The 16,272-nt window shown below is 40.7% G+C and overlaps 1 protein-coding gene across 3 annotated transcripts in view; it reads left to right on the top strand.

Moving 5' to 3' along the window:
• arhgap17b (Rho GTPase activating protein 17b) overlaps positions 1-16,272 on the top strand; it is a 78,862-nt gene that overhangs the window by 28,101 nt on the left and 34,489 nt on the right. For all 3 annotated transcript variants that reach the window (XM_080445912.1, XM_080445910.1, XM_080445911.1), the window contains exons 2-5: positions 837-876; positions 11,828-11,932; positions 15,713-15,789; positions 15,997-16,108. In XM_080445912.1, coding sequence (XP_080302038.1) covers positions 837-876; positions 11,828-11,932; positions 15,713-15,789; positions 15,997-16,108 — 334 coding nt within the window. The remainder of the gene's footprint in view (positions 1-836; positions 877-11,827; positions 11,933-15,712; positions 15,790-15,996; positions 16,109-16,272) is intronic.

A 16,272-nucleotide genomic window follows, 5' to 3' on the forward strand; every position in this document is an offset into this window, starting at 1 on the left:
CCAAACCCCACCTCTAGTTACTGTCATAAGAACTGAGGGAGCGCTCTATGATCATGGCACCAGAACCTGCCCTTGCTCGCGCAGCTGCAGCCCGTCAAGCCTAATTTATGCTCCGTCCCGCGAAGGTGTCGCGCGCAGAGAACGGCTGACGACGCGGTTGCGTGCTTGTATGTCAGCTGTTCTCGGCGCGCAATACCGTTGCGGGGTGAAGTACATATGTATCGCTAGGGCGCACCTCACACTAGCCAACACACAAGAGGGGGTTGAATGAACTGAAACCAGCGCACCCCAAAACAACAGGTTTGGGGATCTGTTGGGAATTGATTACATGAAACAGTCACCTGTGCGTCCAGTCTCAATATGTTGGTAAACTAATAATTGGTCTATAGAGCATACAAATAAAACCTTGTGTAGTTGTGTGTTCATCATGAAAGCATTTACAAATGTGGAGGCCGGTTGTCATGCCATGAACTCACATACCAGATAAGAGGAGTTATCAAGGTGACCAGTGAACACATTGCTCTGACTCATTTGTGTTCAAATCCTCAGTAAATTGTCCTTGAGCTATCTTTGAGGCAATGTTTGCAATTTGCAAACATACAGGTTGAAGTAGTTAGTTTTTTAAAGTAATATATAGTGGATGTTTTACTGTGATGGCTGGTAGAGTTAAAAAAAAAAAAAAAACGAACACAAACTTAACTTCTCATTATTCTACCAACAACACGAAAGTACCCATTAACCAGTGGTGTAAACCCGGCCTAGTGCCTTTACTTAAAGCCAACCTCCACGTGTTGCCTACGTGACCTATAACCTCCTACCTGTGTTTCCCTCCACAGAGCAGAGAAGACGGAGGTGCTGAGCGATGACCTCCTGGCGGTGAATATGACCCCATAGTTAATAACATCAGTCTGTTAGTGCAAGGGTTCACAAACCTTTCAGGCCGCGACCCCCCCCAAAATAATCATTTTGGGGGGGTCGTAGGCCTGTAGCCTGGGAACCTGTGTGTTAGTGTGCCGTCTGTAAGTGTGCTACAGTCTGAAATGAGCATAATTGCAGGCACAGTGTTCATGCTAACATTATTAGCATGAACTGCTTGCATACAGTACACATGTTCATGTAGGTCATGTATGTGAAGACGGGTGGGATATTATATTATAGTGCATTAAGTTGAATGGCAGCAGGAGTACATTGGTTTTGAGCATTCTTTTGGTGGGTCAAAATACTGCTTTCATTCAATCCCTGTCCAGCCTCTGGTGAAGACATCGTGTAGCGCTGTGTGTTAACGGGCTGGAGTACGACTGCTGGCAGTGGAAACGTTACTGGGGTCGACTTTCATTCATTCAGTGATGTCGTCACCACAGCGGGTCCGTGTGCGTTAGCCAGTATGTGTCACGGTGCGTTTTCCACTCAATCCATGAAGATTAAAAATGAGTCCTAGAACCTTCCTCAAGAACTAATCAAGACAGACTGTTGGCAGTATACGTGGTGACCTTGAACGTGCACGCAAGCGCACACACACACACACACACACACACACACACACACACACACACACACACACACACACACACACACACACACACACACACACACACACACACACACACACACACACACACACACACACACACACAGAGAGAGTTTGGATATGAGCTATCCTGTGTGTGTGTGTGTGTGTGTGTGTGTGTGTGTGTGTGTGTGTGTGTGTGTGTGTGTGTGTGTGTGTGTGTGTGTGTGTGTGTGTGTGTGTGTGTGTGTGTGTGTGTGTGTGTGTGTGTGTGTGTGTGTGTGTGTGTGTGTGTGTGTGTGTCCTGTCATGTCATCTATGGCTGATTCTTGAGTGACCGAGGAAGAGAGAGATTGTGTTTACAGAGAGAAGAGATTATATAATTAGAAGGCTGCAGGTTGTCAATGACATAAAGGTGTGTGTGTGTGTGCGTGTCACATACAGTACCACAATACTCTATCTGGCCCTCATAAGATCACATTTTATGACCTGCAACAACTACAGTATGAACTATGAACCCTATCATGTGCACGCCCTAGGCCTGTCAACTGAGTAGAGAGACACACACACAGTCACACACACACACACACACACACACACACACACACACACACACACACACACACACACACACACACACACACACACACACACACACACACACAGAGTGTGTAAGTGGATGTGTGTTGACAAGCTGAATTCTACCTTTGTCCCAAAAGCCTCGTGGCAGCCAGAGAACACAAAGTGACCCAACCCGTCTGCAGAATGCAGAGCACGGTGCTTTCTCTTTCTCTACATCTACTCTCTGCATCTACTCTGTGTGTGTACTGTACGCAGTGGTGGAAAAAGTACTCAAATGTTTTACTTAAGTAAAAGTACCAATACTGCAAGTACTCCATTACAAGTAAAAGTCCAGAGTTCAAAATTTACTTGAGTAAAAGTACAAAAGTACTGGTATCAAAATGTACTCAAGTACCAAAAGTAAAAGTACTAAAATGTTTGAAAATAGCAGATCTACAAGCTCACAACGCGTCGCAATGCGACGCGTTGTGAGCTTGTAGATCTGCTATTTTCAAATAGCCTAGGTATAAAATAGGGCTAAAGTGGTTAAAGTATGTTTTATAATATCATAATTTATATCTGAAAAGTAACTAGTAACTAAATCTTTCAAATAATTGTAGTGGAGTAAAAGTACAACATTTGCCTCTGAGATGTAGTGGAGTAGAAGTAAAAATACAGAAAATTGGAAATACTCCAGTAAAGTAAAAAATACCTTAAAATTGTATTTAAGTACAGCACTTGAGTACATGTACTTAGTTACTTTCCACCACTGACTGTATGTACGTACGTACGTACGTACATACATACAGTATATATATATGTACTATGTGTTTAGATATACAAGTATGCAGTGTTATTACATTTCAATTTTATACAAACGTCGAAATGAATTCTGGAAATTGCAGTTCTAGCAGAAAGTCTGTCTGTCTGTCTGCCTGCCTGCCTGCCTGCCTGCCTGCCTGCCTGCCTGCCTGTCTGTCTGTCTGTCTGTCTGTCTGTCTGTCTGTCTGTCTGTCTGTTTTTTCAACGTCAGCTTTTTGCTGAATTGACCTTTGGCCCAGAGCCAAGCTCTGTTAGTCAGTCACATTCCTGCAACATCAGTTGTTGTGGGTGGAATTCAATTGGCCTGTTTGTGTGCGCACACACACACACACACACACACACACACACACACACACACACACACACACACACACACACACACACACACACACACACACTTAAGTAAAAGTATCAATACTGCAATATAGAAATACTCCGTTACTTCAGGAATTCAAAATTTACTTGAGTAAAAGTGTTGGTATCAAAATGTACTTGGTATCAAAATGTACAAGCTCACAATGCATCGCAATGCGACGCGTTGTGAGCGTGTAGATCGGCTATTTTCAAATAGCCTAGATATAAAATAGGGTTAAAGGGGTTAATGTATGTTCTATAATATCATAATTGATAATTGCAAAGTAACTAGTAACTAAAGTTTTCAAGTAATTGTAGTGGAGTAAAAGTACAATATTTGCCTCTGAGATATAGTGGAGTAGAAGTAAAAGTACTGAAAATTTTAAATACTCCAGTAAAGTAAAAAAAAAAACCTCAAAATTGTATTTAAGTGCAGCACTTGAGTACATGTACTTAGTTACTTTACACACACACACACACACACACACACACACACGCACATACACGTACACACGTGCACACGTACACACACGCACACGCACACGCACACGCACACGCACACACACACTGTGTGCATTAGTGACACACATGCTGCATAATTTTAACTATACATTTGTCTGCATTTAATGGAGGATTATGTCATATGAGTTGTAATCATCTGGAAGGGAAACATTTGATGGAGGATATGTCATATGAGTTGTAATCATCTGGAAGGGAAACATTTAATGGACGATATGTCATATAGTCAGAGTTGTCAGCATCTGGAAGGGAAAGCGTTGCAGATGTTTTGCCTGCTCAGTTGCAGATGTGCCGCCTGTTCAGTTTAATCTGTATCGTGGTCTATTTTGGGAGCTATTACTACACCTCCAGAATCACTTCGTTGATTATTACGTTTACATTCTGCAGTAGATCACTAGAGATACAATCTGGTATTAACCCATTAACTCAGGGGTCTTCAACAGGGGGTCCGGGACCCCTAGGGGGTCCGGGACCCCTAGGGGGTCCGCCAAACCTTTGTGCGATAGGAACTTTTTTTTTTTTTACATTAACCACTTTATTCTGAGGGGAACGTTAGCCGAAAATAGCAGATCTACAAGCTCACAACGCCTCGTTTCAGTAAAGAAGTTTGGGGTAGGGGGAAAAAAGAGCAGACCAAGTACAAGTTTTCTAAGCATTGATTGGTTTAACCCTTTAAGACCTGAGGCGATTCTTTAAAAAAAATCTAAATCCTAACAGTTTTTGGAAAAAAATCAAAAAAATCAAAAGAAAATTGTTTTCACGATTTTTCAAAAATAGCAGATGTACAAGTTCATAGCGCGGCACTCGGTGCCGCGCTATGAACTTGTATATCTGCTATTTTTGAATAGCCAAAGACATCTAAAGTGACACAGATGCGTTCCAGGTATTAATGGGTTAAGTGGTTAACTGTCTGAAAATACACGTACACGTCTATGAAGCTATCTATACAAATGTTTGATATGCAACACGATTTTATACGACATGTAGTTGGGGGGGGTCCCTGCTTCATCTCGCTCTCAGCTAAGGGGTCCTTGGCCTGAAAACGTTGAAGACCCCCTGCATTAACTCATTCAGTGGCAGACTTATTTCTGGCTGTGTTTGCCCAGTGCCAGAGATTTTTTTTGATTTTCTTACCTTTTCAAGTAGTCACAGAATATTTATCTCCAGTATGATCCCCTGATGGTTGGCAGATATTCGAATATATTCGAATATTATTATTATTATAAAAAAATATATATATTAAAAAAAAATATATATATATATTTCAATTTTTTTTTTTACAGAAACAATACAAAAAACAATGTATCGAGTGCTCGGATCCAATAAAACATATGTTTGTTTTTATAACTTACATTAGTTTTTTGTAGTGTCCCTGTCGCATAAACATTAACTCTCTCAGTGCCAGACCCCGAGTTATCCCGAGTTTTAGGGTTACACCATCAGTGCCAGAACGAGAAATCCCGAGTTTAAAAAAAAATAATAATAAATAAAAAAAAAGGTTTTTTTTTTTTTTTTTTTTTGGGGGAAAAAAGTGTTCAGAACCCAAGATATCATTATCTGAAGATTTGCAGCTCCATCCACTCTTTGTTTAACCTATAACTGAAAAAGGCTGTATCTCGCTTCCTAAGCACTTTTTTTTTACTTTGAAAAAAAAAAAAAAAAAGTTGGCATGGTTCGCAATACATTTTTTTTTTTCATTGGCACTGAGAGAGTTAAAAAAAGAAAAAGAAAAACGTTTTTATTTATTTTTATATTCAAATATTAATTTTCATATTCGAATATACATATTTTCCCCATATTCGAGGAATATTCGATATTCGAATATCAATTCACCAGCCCTAACCTGAACCCGATTCTACAAATTGTCTAACATCAGGGATAAAGCTTAACTCTCCTTTTCCCCCAAAAAAAACACAAGACAGAAAAAAACAATATCATTTTCTTTCCCCTCTTGTTTCCACCGTCCAGTTTGTTGAAATGTGACTCTTTGGTTTCCACAGAGCCGTGTTACTGTTAACGCTCCATTCTCTCACATTTACGTTTTTTCCATAGTCGTCCATGGTTGTGCCTGCCCTGCCCTGCCCTGCCCTGCCCTGCCCTGCCCTGCCTGGGGTCTTTATCTTGTTTAGACAAGTCCTCCTGACTCTGTAGGAGTAATGGAGAGGTGAGGAGAGCCGGACAGACAGACAGACAGACAGACAGACCCCATGCCAGATTTGTTTTACTATAGTACGAGAGTAATAGAGAGATGAGGTTTGTTTGACAGCTCTGCATGGCTGCCTGTCTGCCTGCTCTCACACCAAGGAGAGACTGGCTGTTATTCAAACGTGTGTGTGTGTGTGTGTGTGTGTGTGTGTGTGTGTGTGTGTGTGTGTGTGTGTGTGTGTGTGTGTGTGTGTGTGTGTGTGTGTGTGTGTGTGTGTGTGTGTGTGTGTGTGTGTGTGTGTGTGTGTGTGCGCGCGCGTGTGTGTGTGCGTGGAGTAGACACTGTGTTATATAAACGCAAACTCAGTGAATGTTAAAGGTAGGGTAAGTGATCTCTTTTTGGTTAAAACAAAACGTTTTTGTCAAAACGTTAAAGCACTATATTTTGATAGTCGTCATTGCTATAGAGTGTTTGTTCAGTAACAGGGGTCTCCCTATCTCTCCAGCTCTTTAATAAACAGAAAATGCATTCTCAGGTAGTTGACAAAGCCAATTTATCAGCTTATTTTTTTTGTAGTGTTCCAGTTCTATTTTGTCTGCTCATGTATTTGTGTCATCGCTTCCAATTTCACTTGTTTAATCTGTATCCTGATTGAGTTCTCTATCCTGATTGGATAAAATTGGAATCCTGACCTGAAAATGCATTTTCTGTTTAATAAAGAGCTGGAGAGACAAGGAGACTCCTGTTACTGAACAAACACTCTATAGCAATGAGTACTATCAGAATATAGCTATAAGCTATTTAACACTTATTTTAACCAAAGAAAATCACTTCCAAGTACATTTACTTATCTATATACAATGGCCGTATCAATACTGCAATGCAGAAGTACTCTATTACAAGTAAAAGTCCAGAATTCAAAAAAGTACAAAAGTATTGGTATCAGATAGTACTTAAAGTACCAAAAGTAAAAGTAATAAAATGAATGAAAATGGCAGATCTACAAGCTCACAACGCGCCGTGAGCTTGTAGATTGGCTATTTTCAAATAGCCTATGTATAAAATAGGGCTGAAGTGGTTGATGTTTGTTTTACAACGTAATCATTTATATCTGCAAAGTAACTAGTAACTAAAGATTTCAAATAATTGTAGTGGAGTAAAAGTACAATATTTGCCTCTGAGATGTAGTGGAGTAGAAGTTTAAGTACTGAAAACTGGAAATACTCCAGTAAAGTAAAAATATCTCAAAACAAGTACAGTACTTGAGTAAATGTACTTAGTTACTTTACACCACTGGTGGCTGGGAGGTCAGAGGTCATCATTATGCACTGTTAGCTGTTTTCATTGGCTACTACGCTGCACTTTGAACTGTTTTCATTGGCTCCTCCTGGGCTGTCTGGAAAAAGGATGACCGCAACATGCAGGCCTGTAAACATTTTGGACAGCACGATGACCTGAGCTCTGTTTAATGTCTATGTCTCTGTCTATATGAGGGTCAGTGTGTGTGTCTGTGTGTGTGTGTGTGTGATGGACTGTGTGTGGCTCTGCAGAAGGCTTTCTATCAGACAACGTCACACTGATAAGAAGCAGTATGCGCGCAGGCCGGCACCAAAAGAACAATAATAGCAATTCTCAAAGCAGTTGTCCTCCAAACCCCACCTCCAGTGGCTGTCATTAGAACGGAGGGATCACGGCAGCAGAGCCTGCGTGTGCGTGTGCGTGTGTGTGTGTGTGTGTGTGTGCGCGTGTGTGCGTGTGTGTGTGTGTCTCTGTGTGTGTGTTTCCTCAGTTGATAGGCCTAGGGCTGTACTGTACTCTCTTTGGTCTGGATCAAAACATCGCCTCTTGCATCTCCACTTCTAATCCCTCTTCCTTCCTGTCTGCCTCCATGCAGCAGCCTTTCCCTTTTGCTCCCCGGTGTCTCATCTATCCCATAAACTCACTATTTTTTCCTCTCTCTCCTTGAACCCCTCTCTATTTAATCTCTTTTTCATTTCATCCCCCTATCTATCGCCAGCACTCCTCCACTCCACTCCGCCACCACGCCCGATTCAACCTCCGCACGATATTTCCACTTCATTTTATTTTAACCCATTCAAACCGGGAACGCATCTGTGTAACCACTTTATCCATATTTTATACTTTGGGCTACTCAAAAATAGCAGATCTACAAGCTCATAGCATGGCACCGAGTCTGTCTGTGTGTGTGTGTGTGTGTGTCTGTCTGTCTGTCTGTCTGTCTGTCTGGCTGGCTGGCTGTACGCCAGTCAGTCAGTCAGTCAGTGCTGGAGATCTGGCTCCAATCGACTGGACTTCAGATAGCATGCAGCGCTAGCCTAGGCTAGGCTAGACTTCCGTGCGTTAATCACAGCCTGGGATCTGCCGGACAGCGAGCGAATCGATTGGCTCCGCTGGGCAGGGAGGCAGAGTCCACCCGGCAACATCTGTATATTAGAGAGAGAGAGAGAGAGAGAGAGACGGAATGTCAAAAGCAGTGTACTGGGCAAACCTTTATACCAGAGCCAGACCCATTTATCGGTTTGGCCAATACATATTACACTCAGTGGTGTAATATATAAACTAAGTACATTTACTCAAGTACTGTACTTAAGTACAATTTTGAGGTATTTGTACTTGAGTATTTCCATTTTCCAATACTTTTACTTCTACTCCACTACATCTCAGAGGCACATATTGTACTTTTACTTAAGTAAAACATTTGAGTACTTTTTCCACCACTGGATATTGAACCTATAGGATCATTAGCACTCTCAACCAATAATGACATCGCCGTCATGCGGTACCACACAAGGCCTAGTGATTGGTCAGTAGGCATTGCACCACCGACCAATCAGAGTGCCCAGAGGCTGAATAAAGAGGATTTTTCCAAAAGCCATCCGACGACTGAAAACACAAAAAAAGAGTAGAGTAGAGACCCACTGGGTGTTTACACTTAAACAGGAAGGAAGAGGACGTAAACACTGTGTGTGTGTGTGTGTGTGTGTGTGTGTGTGTGTGTGTGTGTGTGTGTGTGTGTGTGTGTGTGTGTGTGTGTGTGTGTGTGTGTGTGTGTGTGTGTGTGTGTGTGTGTGTGTGTGTGTGTGTGTGTGTGTGTGTGTGTGTGTGTGTGTGTGTGTGTGCACACTGTATATATATATACATTATATCAGTGGTTTTCAACCTGTTTCATGCCAAGGACCCCTAAATTGATATACATTTGGCCGCGGACCCCCATCTGAAAATGTTCTGTGCCAGGGACCCCCAGAAGCAAAGATTTTCAGTTAAAAATGTTTGCTCTTTGGTAAATGAATGCCCTACAATAGCCGATCTCACACAGTATTCGCGTTTGGAGCTTGTAGATCGGCTATTTTTGTCTTTAGAATCCTGAAAAGCAACCGTTTTATGAGGTTTCCACCCGACCGCCACGATATTATATATACTGTATACTGTATACAAGCTCTGTTCTTGTTAAAGCCCTTGCATGTCACATGAAAAATGGAAGCGACAGCAGTTTCACTTCCTTTCCACGTTTCCACTGCTTCTTGCAGATTGAAAACAAACGAGAAAAAAAATGCAATCTTTAATCTTTTTACTGTGAAAAAGTTACACAAGAAGCTGAGTTTTAAAAAAAAGTATTCCAACTCAATGCATTATTAACCCATTCAATCCGGAAACGCATTCACTGTGTCATTTTAGATTTTTTTGCTATAACCATTGTTTTATACTTTGGGTCATTCAAAAATAGGAGATCTACAAGCTCCCCCTATTTATATATACAAGCTTGTATATTTGGGGGGGGGGTTGTCCAATGAAGGTGTGGCCCCCGGACCGCCAGTTGCCCACATTATGCTCTGGATAAAGAGCATCTACTAAATGCCTGACATTTTTTGGAACGGAAACATTGTGAGATGGACGGACAGGCGGTGGTTTGGGTTCAGCCATGTTTGTGTGATTGGTATAGCGTTCATATGGCTCGTGTTTGTTCGTCTGACAGGAAACTGTGTGTTTGTGGGTGAAAACTAACAAAATGCCATGCTCAGCGATAAATCAACCACCAGTGGTGGAAAGTAACTAAGTACATTTACAAGTACATTTACTTTTACTCCACTACAATTATTTGAAAACTTTAGTTACTAGTTACTTTGCAGATATAATGTATTACATTCTAAAACATACATTAACCACTGTAGCCCTATTTTATACCTAGGCTATTTTTAAACACTTTAGTACTTTTACTTTTGGTACTTTGAGTACATTTTGATACCAACACTTTTGTACTTTTACTCAAGTAAAGTTTGAATTCCGGACTTTTACTTGTAACAGAGTACTTCTACATTGAAGTATTGATACTTTTACTTAAGTAAAACATTTGAGTACTTTTTCCACCACTGTCAACCACTGCTGTACTGTAGTGTCATGATGATGATTCTGGGCATGTCGTAACAGGGGAACATTCAGCAAAAACAATTGGTGTAACATTTGGTGAAAATAGCAGATCTACACGCTCTTGTAGATCTGCCAAGAGAATTGGTGTATAGGGAAAAAAGGAGGGTGCCTAGTAGGGTTTAAAGGAGTAGTTTGCCCATGCCTTGAATTCATGGAGATTTTTTTGTTTTTGTCACATTCCTATAAGCCAATAATTTGCTGGCCGGCGGAAAGATGCTGAAAAAATTATTGTCTTAGGAATGCGTCAAAAACATCTCTATGAATTCAATGCTTCATGGGGTTGTAATTGATAGAAAAGTTCTGTTTGAGAGACCATACATGAGGTTGTAACTTGTAACATGACTTGCAAACACAAACGCACACATGTGGCTGGAACAATCTTCCTCCAGTTACCTCTCTTGGCCCGCTTCAGGATTGTATTCACATCTCGAAACTACCTGTTCATGCTTTTAACACTGCTTGTTTATTTCTGTCTTTGATACAGGTCATAGTACTGTATTCTCCACTTCTTTGTTTAAAATGAGTTGAGGGATGGGGGTGTGGGTGGGAGAGGGTGAGCAAGCTAACTGTGTCTGTACATGTGTGTATTGTGTATTGTGCATTTGTACTGTATGTAATGTTTTACGTATGTGCATCTGACCCCCTCTAAAATGAGATGCTGCATCTCAAGGGGCTCAATACATTCTGACCAAATTCTGACCAAAATGTGAAAGTGTTCGACAGCTCGTTGCACATACTTTTTCCCCCCTTCTTTTTTACAAATCTTTGCCAGAACTGAGTATAGAATCTTATAGGGCATAGCAGTGGCGGCTATTTTCTGGTTCCACTCCAAAATAGTCAATGCATTTTTTCCCATTGACATTTCCAAAAATATTTATATCAATTCATTTAAGCCTAGAATCAAGCCATCCAGGGTCCTGGTGAATCATTTTTTCTGTGATTTTTGTATTCATTTTATATTTAATTATATGATATACTATATTTAATAAATACCCTTAGTTTTGCAGTTTTCAAAAACGTTTTTTTTCACAGAATCAAACGTTTGATGTTCATGATTCACCAGGACCCTGGATGGCTTGATTCTAGGCTTAAAATAATTTACCGTAATTTTCGCACTATAAGCCGCACCTGAATATAAGCCGCAGCAGCTAAATTGAATGATTTGTACATATATAAGCCGCACTGGACTATAAGCCGCGGGTGTAAAATCCATAGATTTAGGCCTAGTGGCCTAGTGGCCGTTAGCTGTAAAAATCCATAGATAAGCCGCACCGTTATATAAGCCGCAGGGTCGACAAATGGGGAAAAAGTCGCGGCTTATAGTCCGAAATTTACGGTATATAAATATTTTTGGAAATGTCAATGGGAAAAACGCATTGACTATTTTGGAGTGGAACCAGAAAATGGGGCTACAGTGGGGCTGTTATCAGTTGTAATTCACTGAGGATTGTCTCACGGTGTGTGTTTTGCAGATCGAGAGGCGGATGGAGCTGGTGCGCCAGGTGTCTCACAACACACACAAGAGGCTGGTGTCCTGCCTGCAGGGTCAAGTGGGGACCGACTCGGAGAAGAGACACGTAAGGACCTCCCTCCTTCATTCCTCCTATTCCCTCCTTCCACTCCTCTGTACAGTGTTGATTTCGTCGACTAAAACTATTGATGAAAAATGTCTGTCGACTACCTTTTTTCACTGACGAAAACTAAATAAAAACTAAGCTATGATGACTCAAACTAAGACTATATATATATTGACAATTTCGTCAACAAATAAAAACTAGACTAAAATGTTAGTGAGGGATCTAGTGGAGAAGAGATCCAGTAGAAGTCATTTTATGTTTGGTTGTGCTCGGGTGTTGCGCTCTGAAAAATCAAAAGACTATGACAAACTGAATCAAAATTTGCTGTCAAAATCAACACTGCTCCTCTGTTCATCAAGACGCTGCTCAAGGTTTTCTTACCTTTTCTATGATGTTATGATATCTTAGGATGAATGGTACAGTAGAACATTTTCATAACTCTATCCCGGGTCCCGGGTATGCAAAAAAAATATAAAAAAAATAAGTCTCGTTAGACGAGATTGAAATCTCGAGATTTCAATCTTGTCTAGCGAGACTTAGATTTTTTTTTTGACAGTGTTCTGTCACTATGAACGTCAGATAAAAAAAAAAAAAAAGCTATTAAAATACGCGATCTAACGCAAGGCCTATCCTCGCACGTTTTAAGCTGTGGCGGACCCAGGATGGAGAATTCTCCTTTAAAGGATCTACACCATGAATTAAAAAATCACACCCTGTGTGAAGTGGGCGGTGTCTTGCTAGCTAATCAGAATACTGAATGGAGTCAACCAATCATGTACAAAAGATAAATACATTTATTGAAACACTCTTTATGATGGACGAAACCATAACTTAAAAAAAACAAATTTATGTTTTTTTTTAAAGTTATGGTTTCTTATATAGGGCTATGCACATGTGTCATGTGACACTGGCCAATCACAGTCCTGAATAGATTGTGATTGGCCAATCACGGTGCAGGGTTAGGTGGGGTAAATCTTTGGCCAATCACAGCGCAGGATAATTGTACAAATTTCCAAACCTCACTTATAGGGGCGGTTTCACCGCCCAAGAATATATATATATATATATTTAATATCATATTGTTTATGTCCCTCAAACGTTTTTCAAAAGGTTTGAGCCTAAATCAAGCCTCAGATATACTCATTCCAACTAACTTCTCTCTGGCTTATAAAGCACTTTCACCTGCAATACCACATTGTCCTGTTTGGCACGGGGCGCTATTGAGCCAGCTTGTATGCATGTTATCTCCTGGTTCTGTGTGGAAAAAGTAAAACAAAAAAATAAGAAAAATAAAAAAATATGAAAAATAAAGTTTTTATTTTTATTTGTTTTTATTTTTTTTTACTGAAAAACGGGAGGAATTGTGCAAATCAGTTTGGCCTGTTTTGAGACCAATTAACAGAAACCCCCAGATTTGCTGTGAAAGCCTGAGCGTTCAAACTGGGGTATTTTTGGGGATAGAAGAGAGGTAGGGGAGACCAAAAACACACAAAAAAGAAGAAAAAGTGAAAATTCATGGTGTAGTCCCTTTAAGCTTAACAGCAAGTCTAAACCACTGGTTCTCAGCCTTTTTCTGGATCAGGGCCCTGCCCAAAGGGTTGACAATCGTGAAAAATCTCACAAAGCGTTTACATTGTGGTCATTTAAAGTTAGGATTGGGTTTGAAGTTGTAGGATCTTCAAACCAAGTTCAAGCTGATCCCCCAAGGTCCTCCTTCTGCACCCTTGATGTAGAACGCTGTGGAGATTGGCTTATTTGAGAACGTTTTGCCCCTGGAGAAATGAAACGATAAGGACAGATAAGTCATGGTTGTTTGATAGCTTTTTTAGCTGTGTGTTTCCTGCTGTGTTACTGTGCCTTATATCAGCACATAGTATCTCTCTCTCCTTACATAACACACACACACACACACACACACACGCACACGCACACGCGCACACACACACACACACACACACACACACACACACACACACTCACACACACACACACACACACACACACACACACACACACAGTACATTTACTTAAGTACTGTACTTAAGTACAATTTTGAGGTATTTGTACTTTACTTGAGTATTTCCAATTTCCAATACTTTTACTTCTACTCCACTACATCTCAGAGGCAAATATTGTACTTTTACTCCACTACAATTATTTGAAAACTTTAGTTACTAGTTACTTTTCAGATATAAACTATGATATAATGAAACACACATTAACCACTTTAACCCTATTTTATACCTAGGCTATTTGAAAATAGCAGATCTACAAGCTCACAACGCGTCGCATCGCGACGCGTTGTGAGCTTGTAGATCTGCTATTTTCAAATATTTAGTACTTTTACTTTTGGTACTTTAAGTACATTTTGATGCCAATACTTTTGTACTTTTACTCAAGTAAATTTTGAATTCTGGACTTTTACTTGTAACAGAGTAGTTTTATATTGCAGTATTGGTACTTTTACTTAAGTAAAGAATTTCAGTACTTTTTCCACCACTGCAGACACACACACACACACACACACACACACACACACACACACACACACACAGTGACTCAGGAGAAAGATATTCAACACTGGACGTCTGCCAAACATCTCCGCTGTGTGTGTGTGTGTGTGTGTGTGCGTGCATGCAGGCCCGGCCCGGCCCACCCTCTATAGTCACACTGTCTGTCTATCCCTGAAACAAGGCACACTACAGCACAGGAACACAAAAAAACAAACGCCACACAAAACACACACAGACGTGAAGCTGGACAAGGACAGACATCGTGGCCCACGTTGTCTCATCAAACATCATGTGCTTGAGCATGTCTCAGCAACTGACACACCATTAACCCCTTTAATATCCCATTAATACCTGGAACGCATCTGTGTCACTTTAGATTTCTTTGGCTATTCAAAAATAGCAGATATACAAGCTCATAGCGCGGCACCGAGTGCCGCGCTACAAGCTTGTAGATCTGCTATTTTTGAAAAATCTTGATTTTTTATTTATTTTTTTTTTTTTTTCAAAAAACTGTTAGGATTTAGATTTTTTTAAAGAATCGACTCAGGTCTTAAAGGAGAATTTTGGACTAAAGTTTTTTTACCTTTTCTATGACGTTATGATATGTTAGGATGAATGGTACAGTAGAAACATTTCATAACTCCACCCCTGAGCCGCCACAGCTTAAAAGGTGCGCGGATAGGCCTTAGGTTAGATCACATATTTTAATAGCTTTTTTTAAATACATTTTTGGTGAGATCTGACGTTCATAGTGACAGAACACTATGCAAAAAAAAAATAAACAGAAGTCTCGCTAGACGAGATTGAAATCTCGAGATTTCAATCTCGTCTAGCGAGACTTCTGTTTTTTTTTGTTTTTTTTTGGGGGGGGGGACAGTGTTCTGTCACTATGAACCTCAGATCTAAAAAAAAAAAAAAAAAAAAAAAAAAAAGCTATTAAAATATGTGATCTAACCTAAGGCCTATCCGCGCACCTTTTAAGCTGTGGCGAGCTCAGGGGTGGAGTTATGAAATTTTTCTACTGTACCATTCATCCTAAGATATCATAACGTCATAGAAAAGGTAAGAAAACTTTAGTCCAAAATTCTCCTTTAATGGGTTAAGACCGGGAAAGAATCTGTCATTTTAAAAGTTAACCACTTTAACCATTATCTTATACTTTGGCTATTCAAAAATAGCAGATATAAAAAGCTCATAGCGCGGCACACATTTCCCAGCATGCTCATCATGGTGCATTTTGTCTTTTTTTTCGGGGGGCCCACCGCAGAAGAAGCTGCCCCTGATGGCACTGTGCCAGACCATGCAGGACGGGGGCGCTCAGCTGGGGGACGAGAGCCTGATTGGGTGAGTATGGAGACTTATGTTCACCACAAGGATGGACGCCTAGTCCAGTAGGACTGGTCTGAGCATGACAATCATGGATGTGTTGATGAAAACTTCACTCTCACACTCTCTCCACTCTTTTCTGTGCGTGTGCGTGTGTGCGTGTGTGTGCGTGCGTGTGCGTGTGTGTGTGTGTGAGCATGTGTGTGTGTGTGTGTGTGTGAGCAGTAAGATGATGGAGGTGTGTGGACAGGCAGAGACCACCCTGGCCTCTGAGCTGATGGAACATGAACTACAGATAGAGAGAGACATCCTGGACCCTCTGTACCAACTGGCTGAGGTACACAACTACACACAATACACAACTACACAACTACACAACTACACAACCTCTGTACCAACTGGCTGAGGTAAACTACAACATCACTACTAGACAACTACACAACACACAACCTCTCAGAAATGGCCAAAATAAATCTTAAAATGACACACACGTATGCGTTC

This window comes from Gymnoscopelus braueri (genome assembly GCF_963280865.1).
Source record: "Gymnoscopelus braueri genome assembly, chromosome: 13".
Classification (NCBI taxonomy): Eukaryota; Metazoa; Chordata; class Actinopteri; order Myctophiformes; family Myctophidae; genus Gymnoscopelus; species Gymnoscopelus braueri.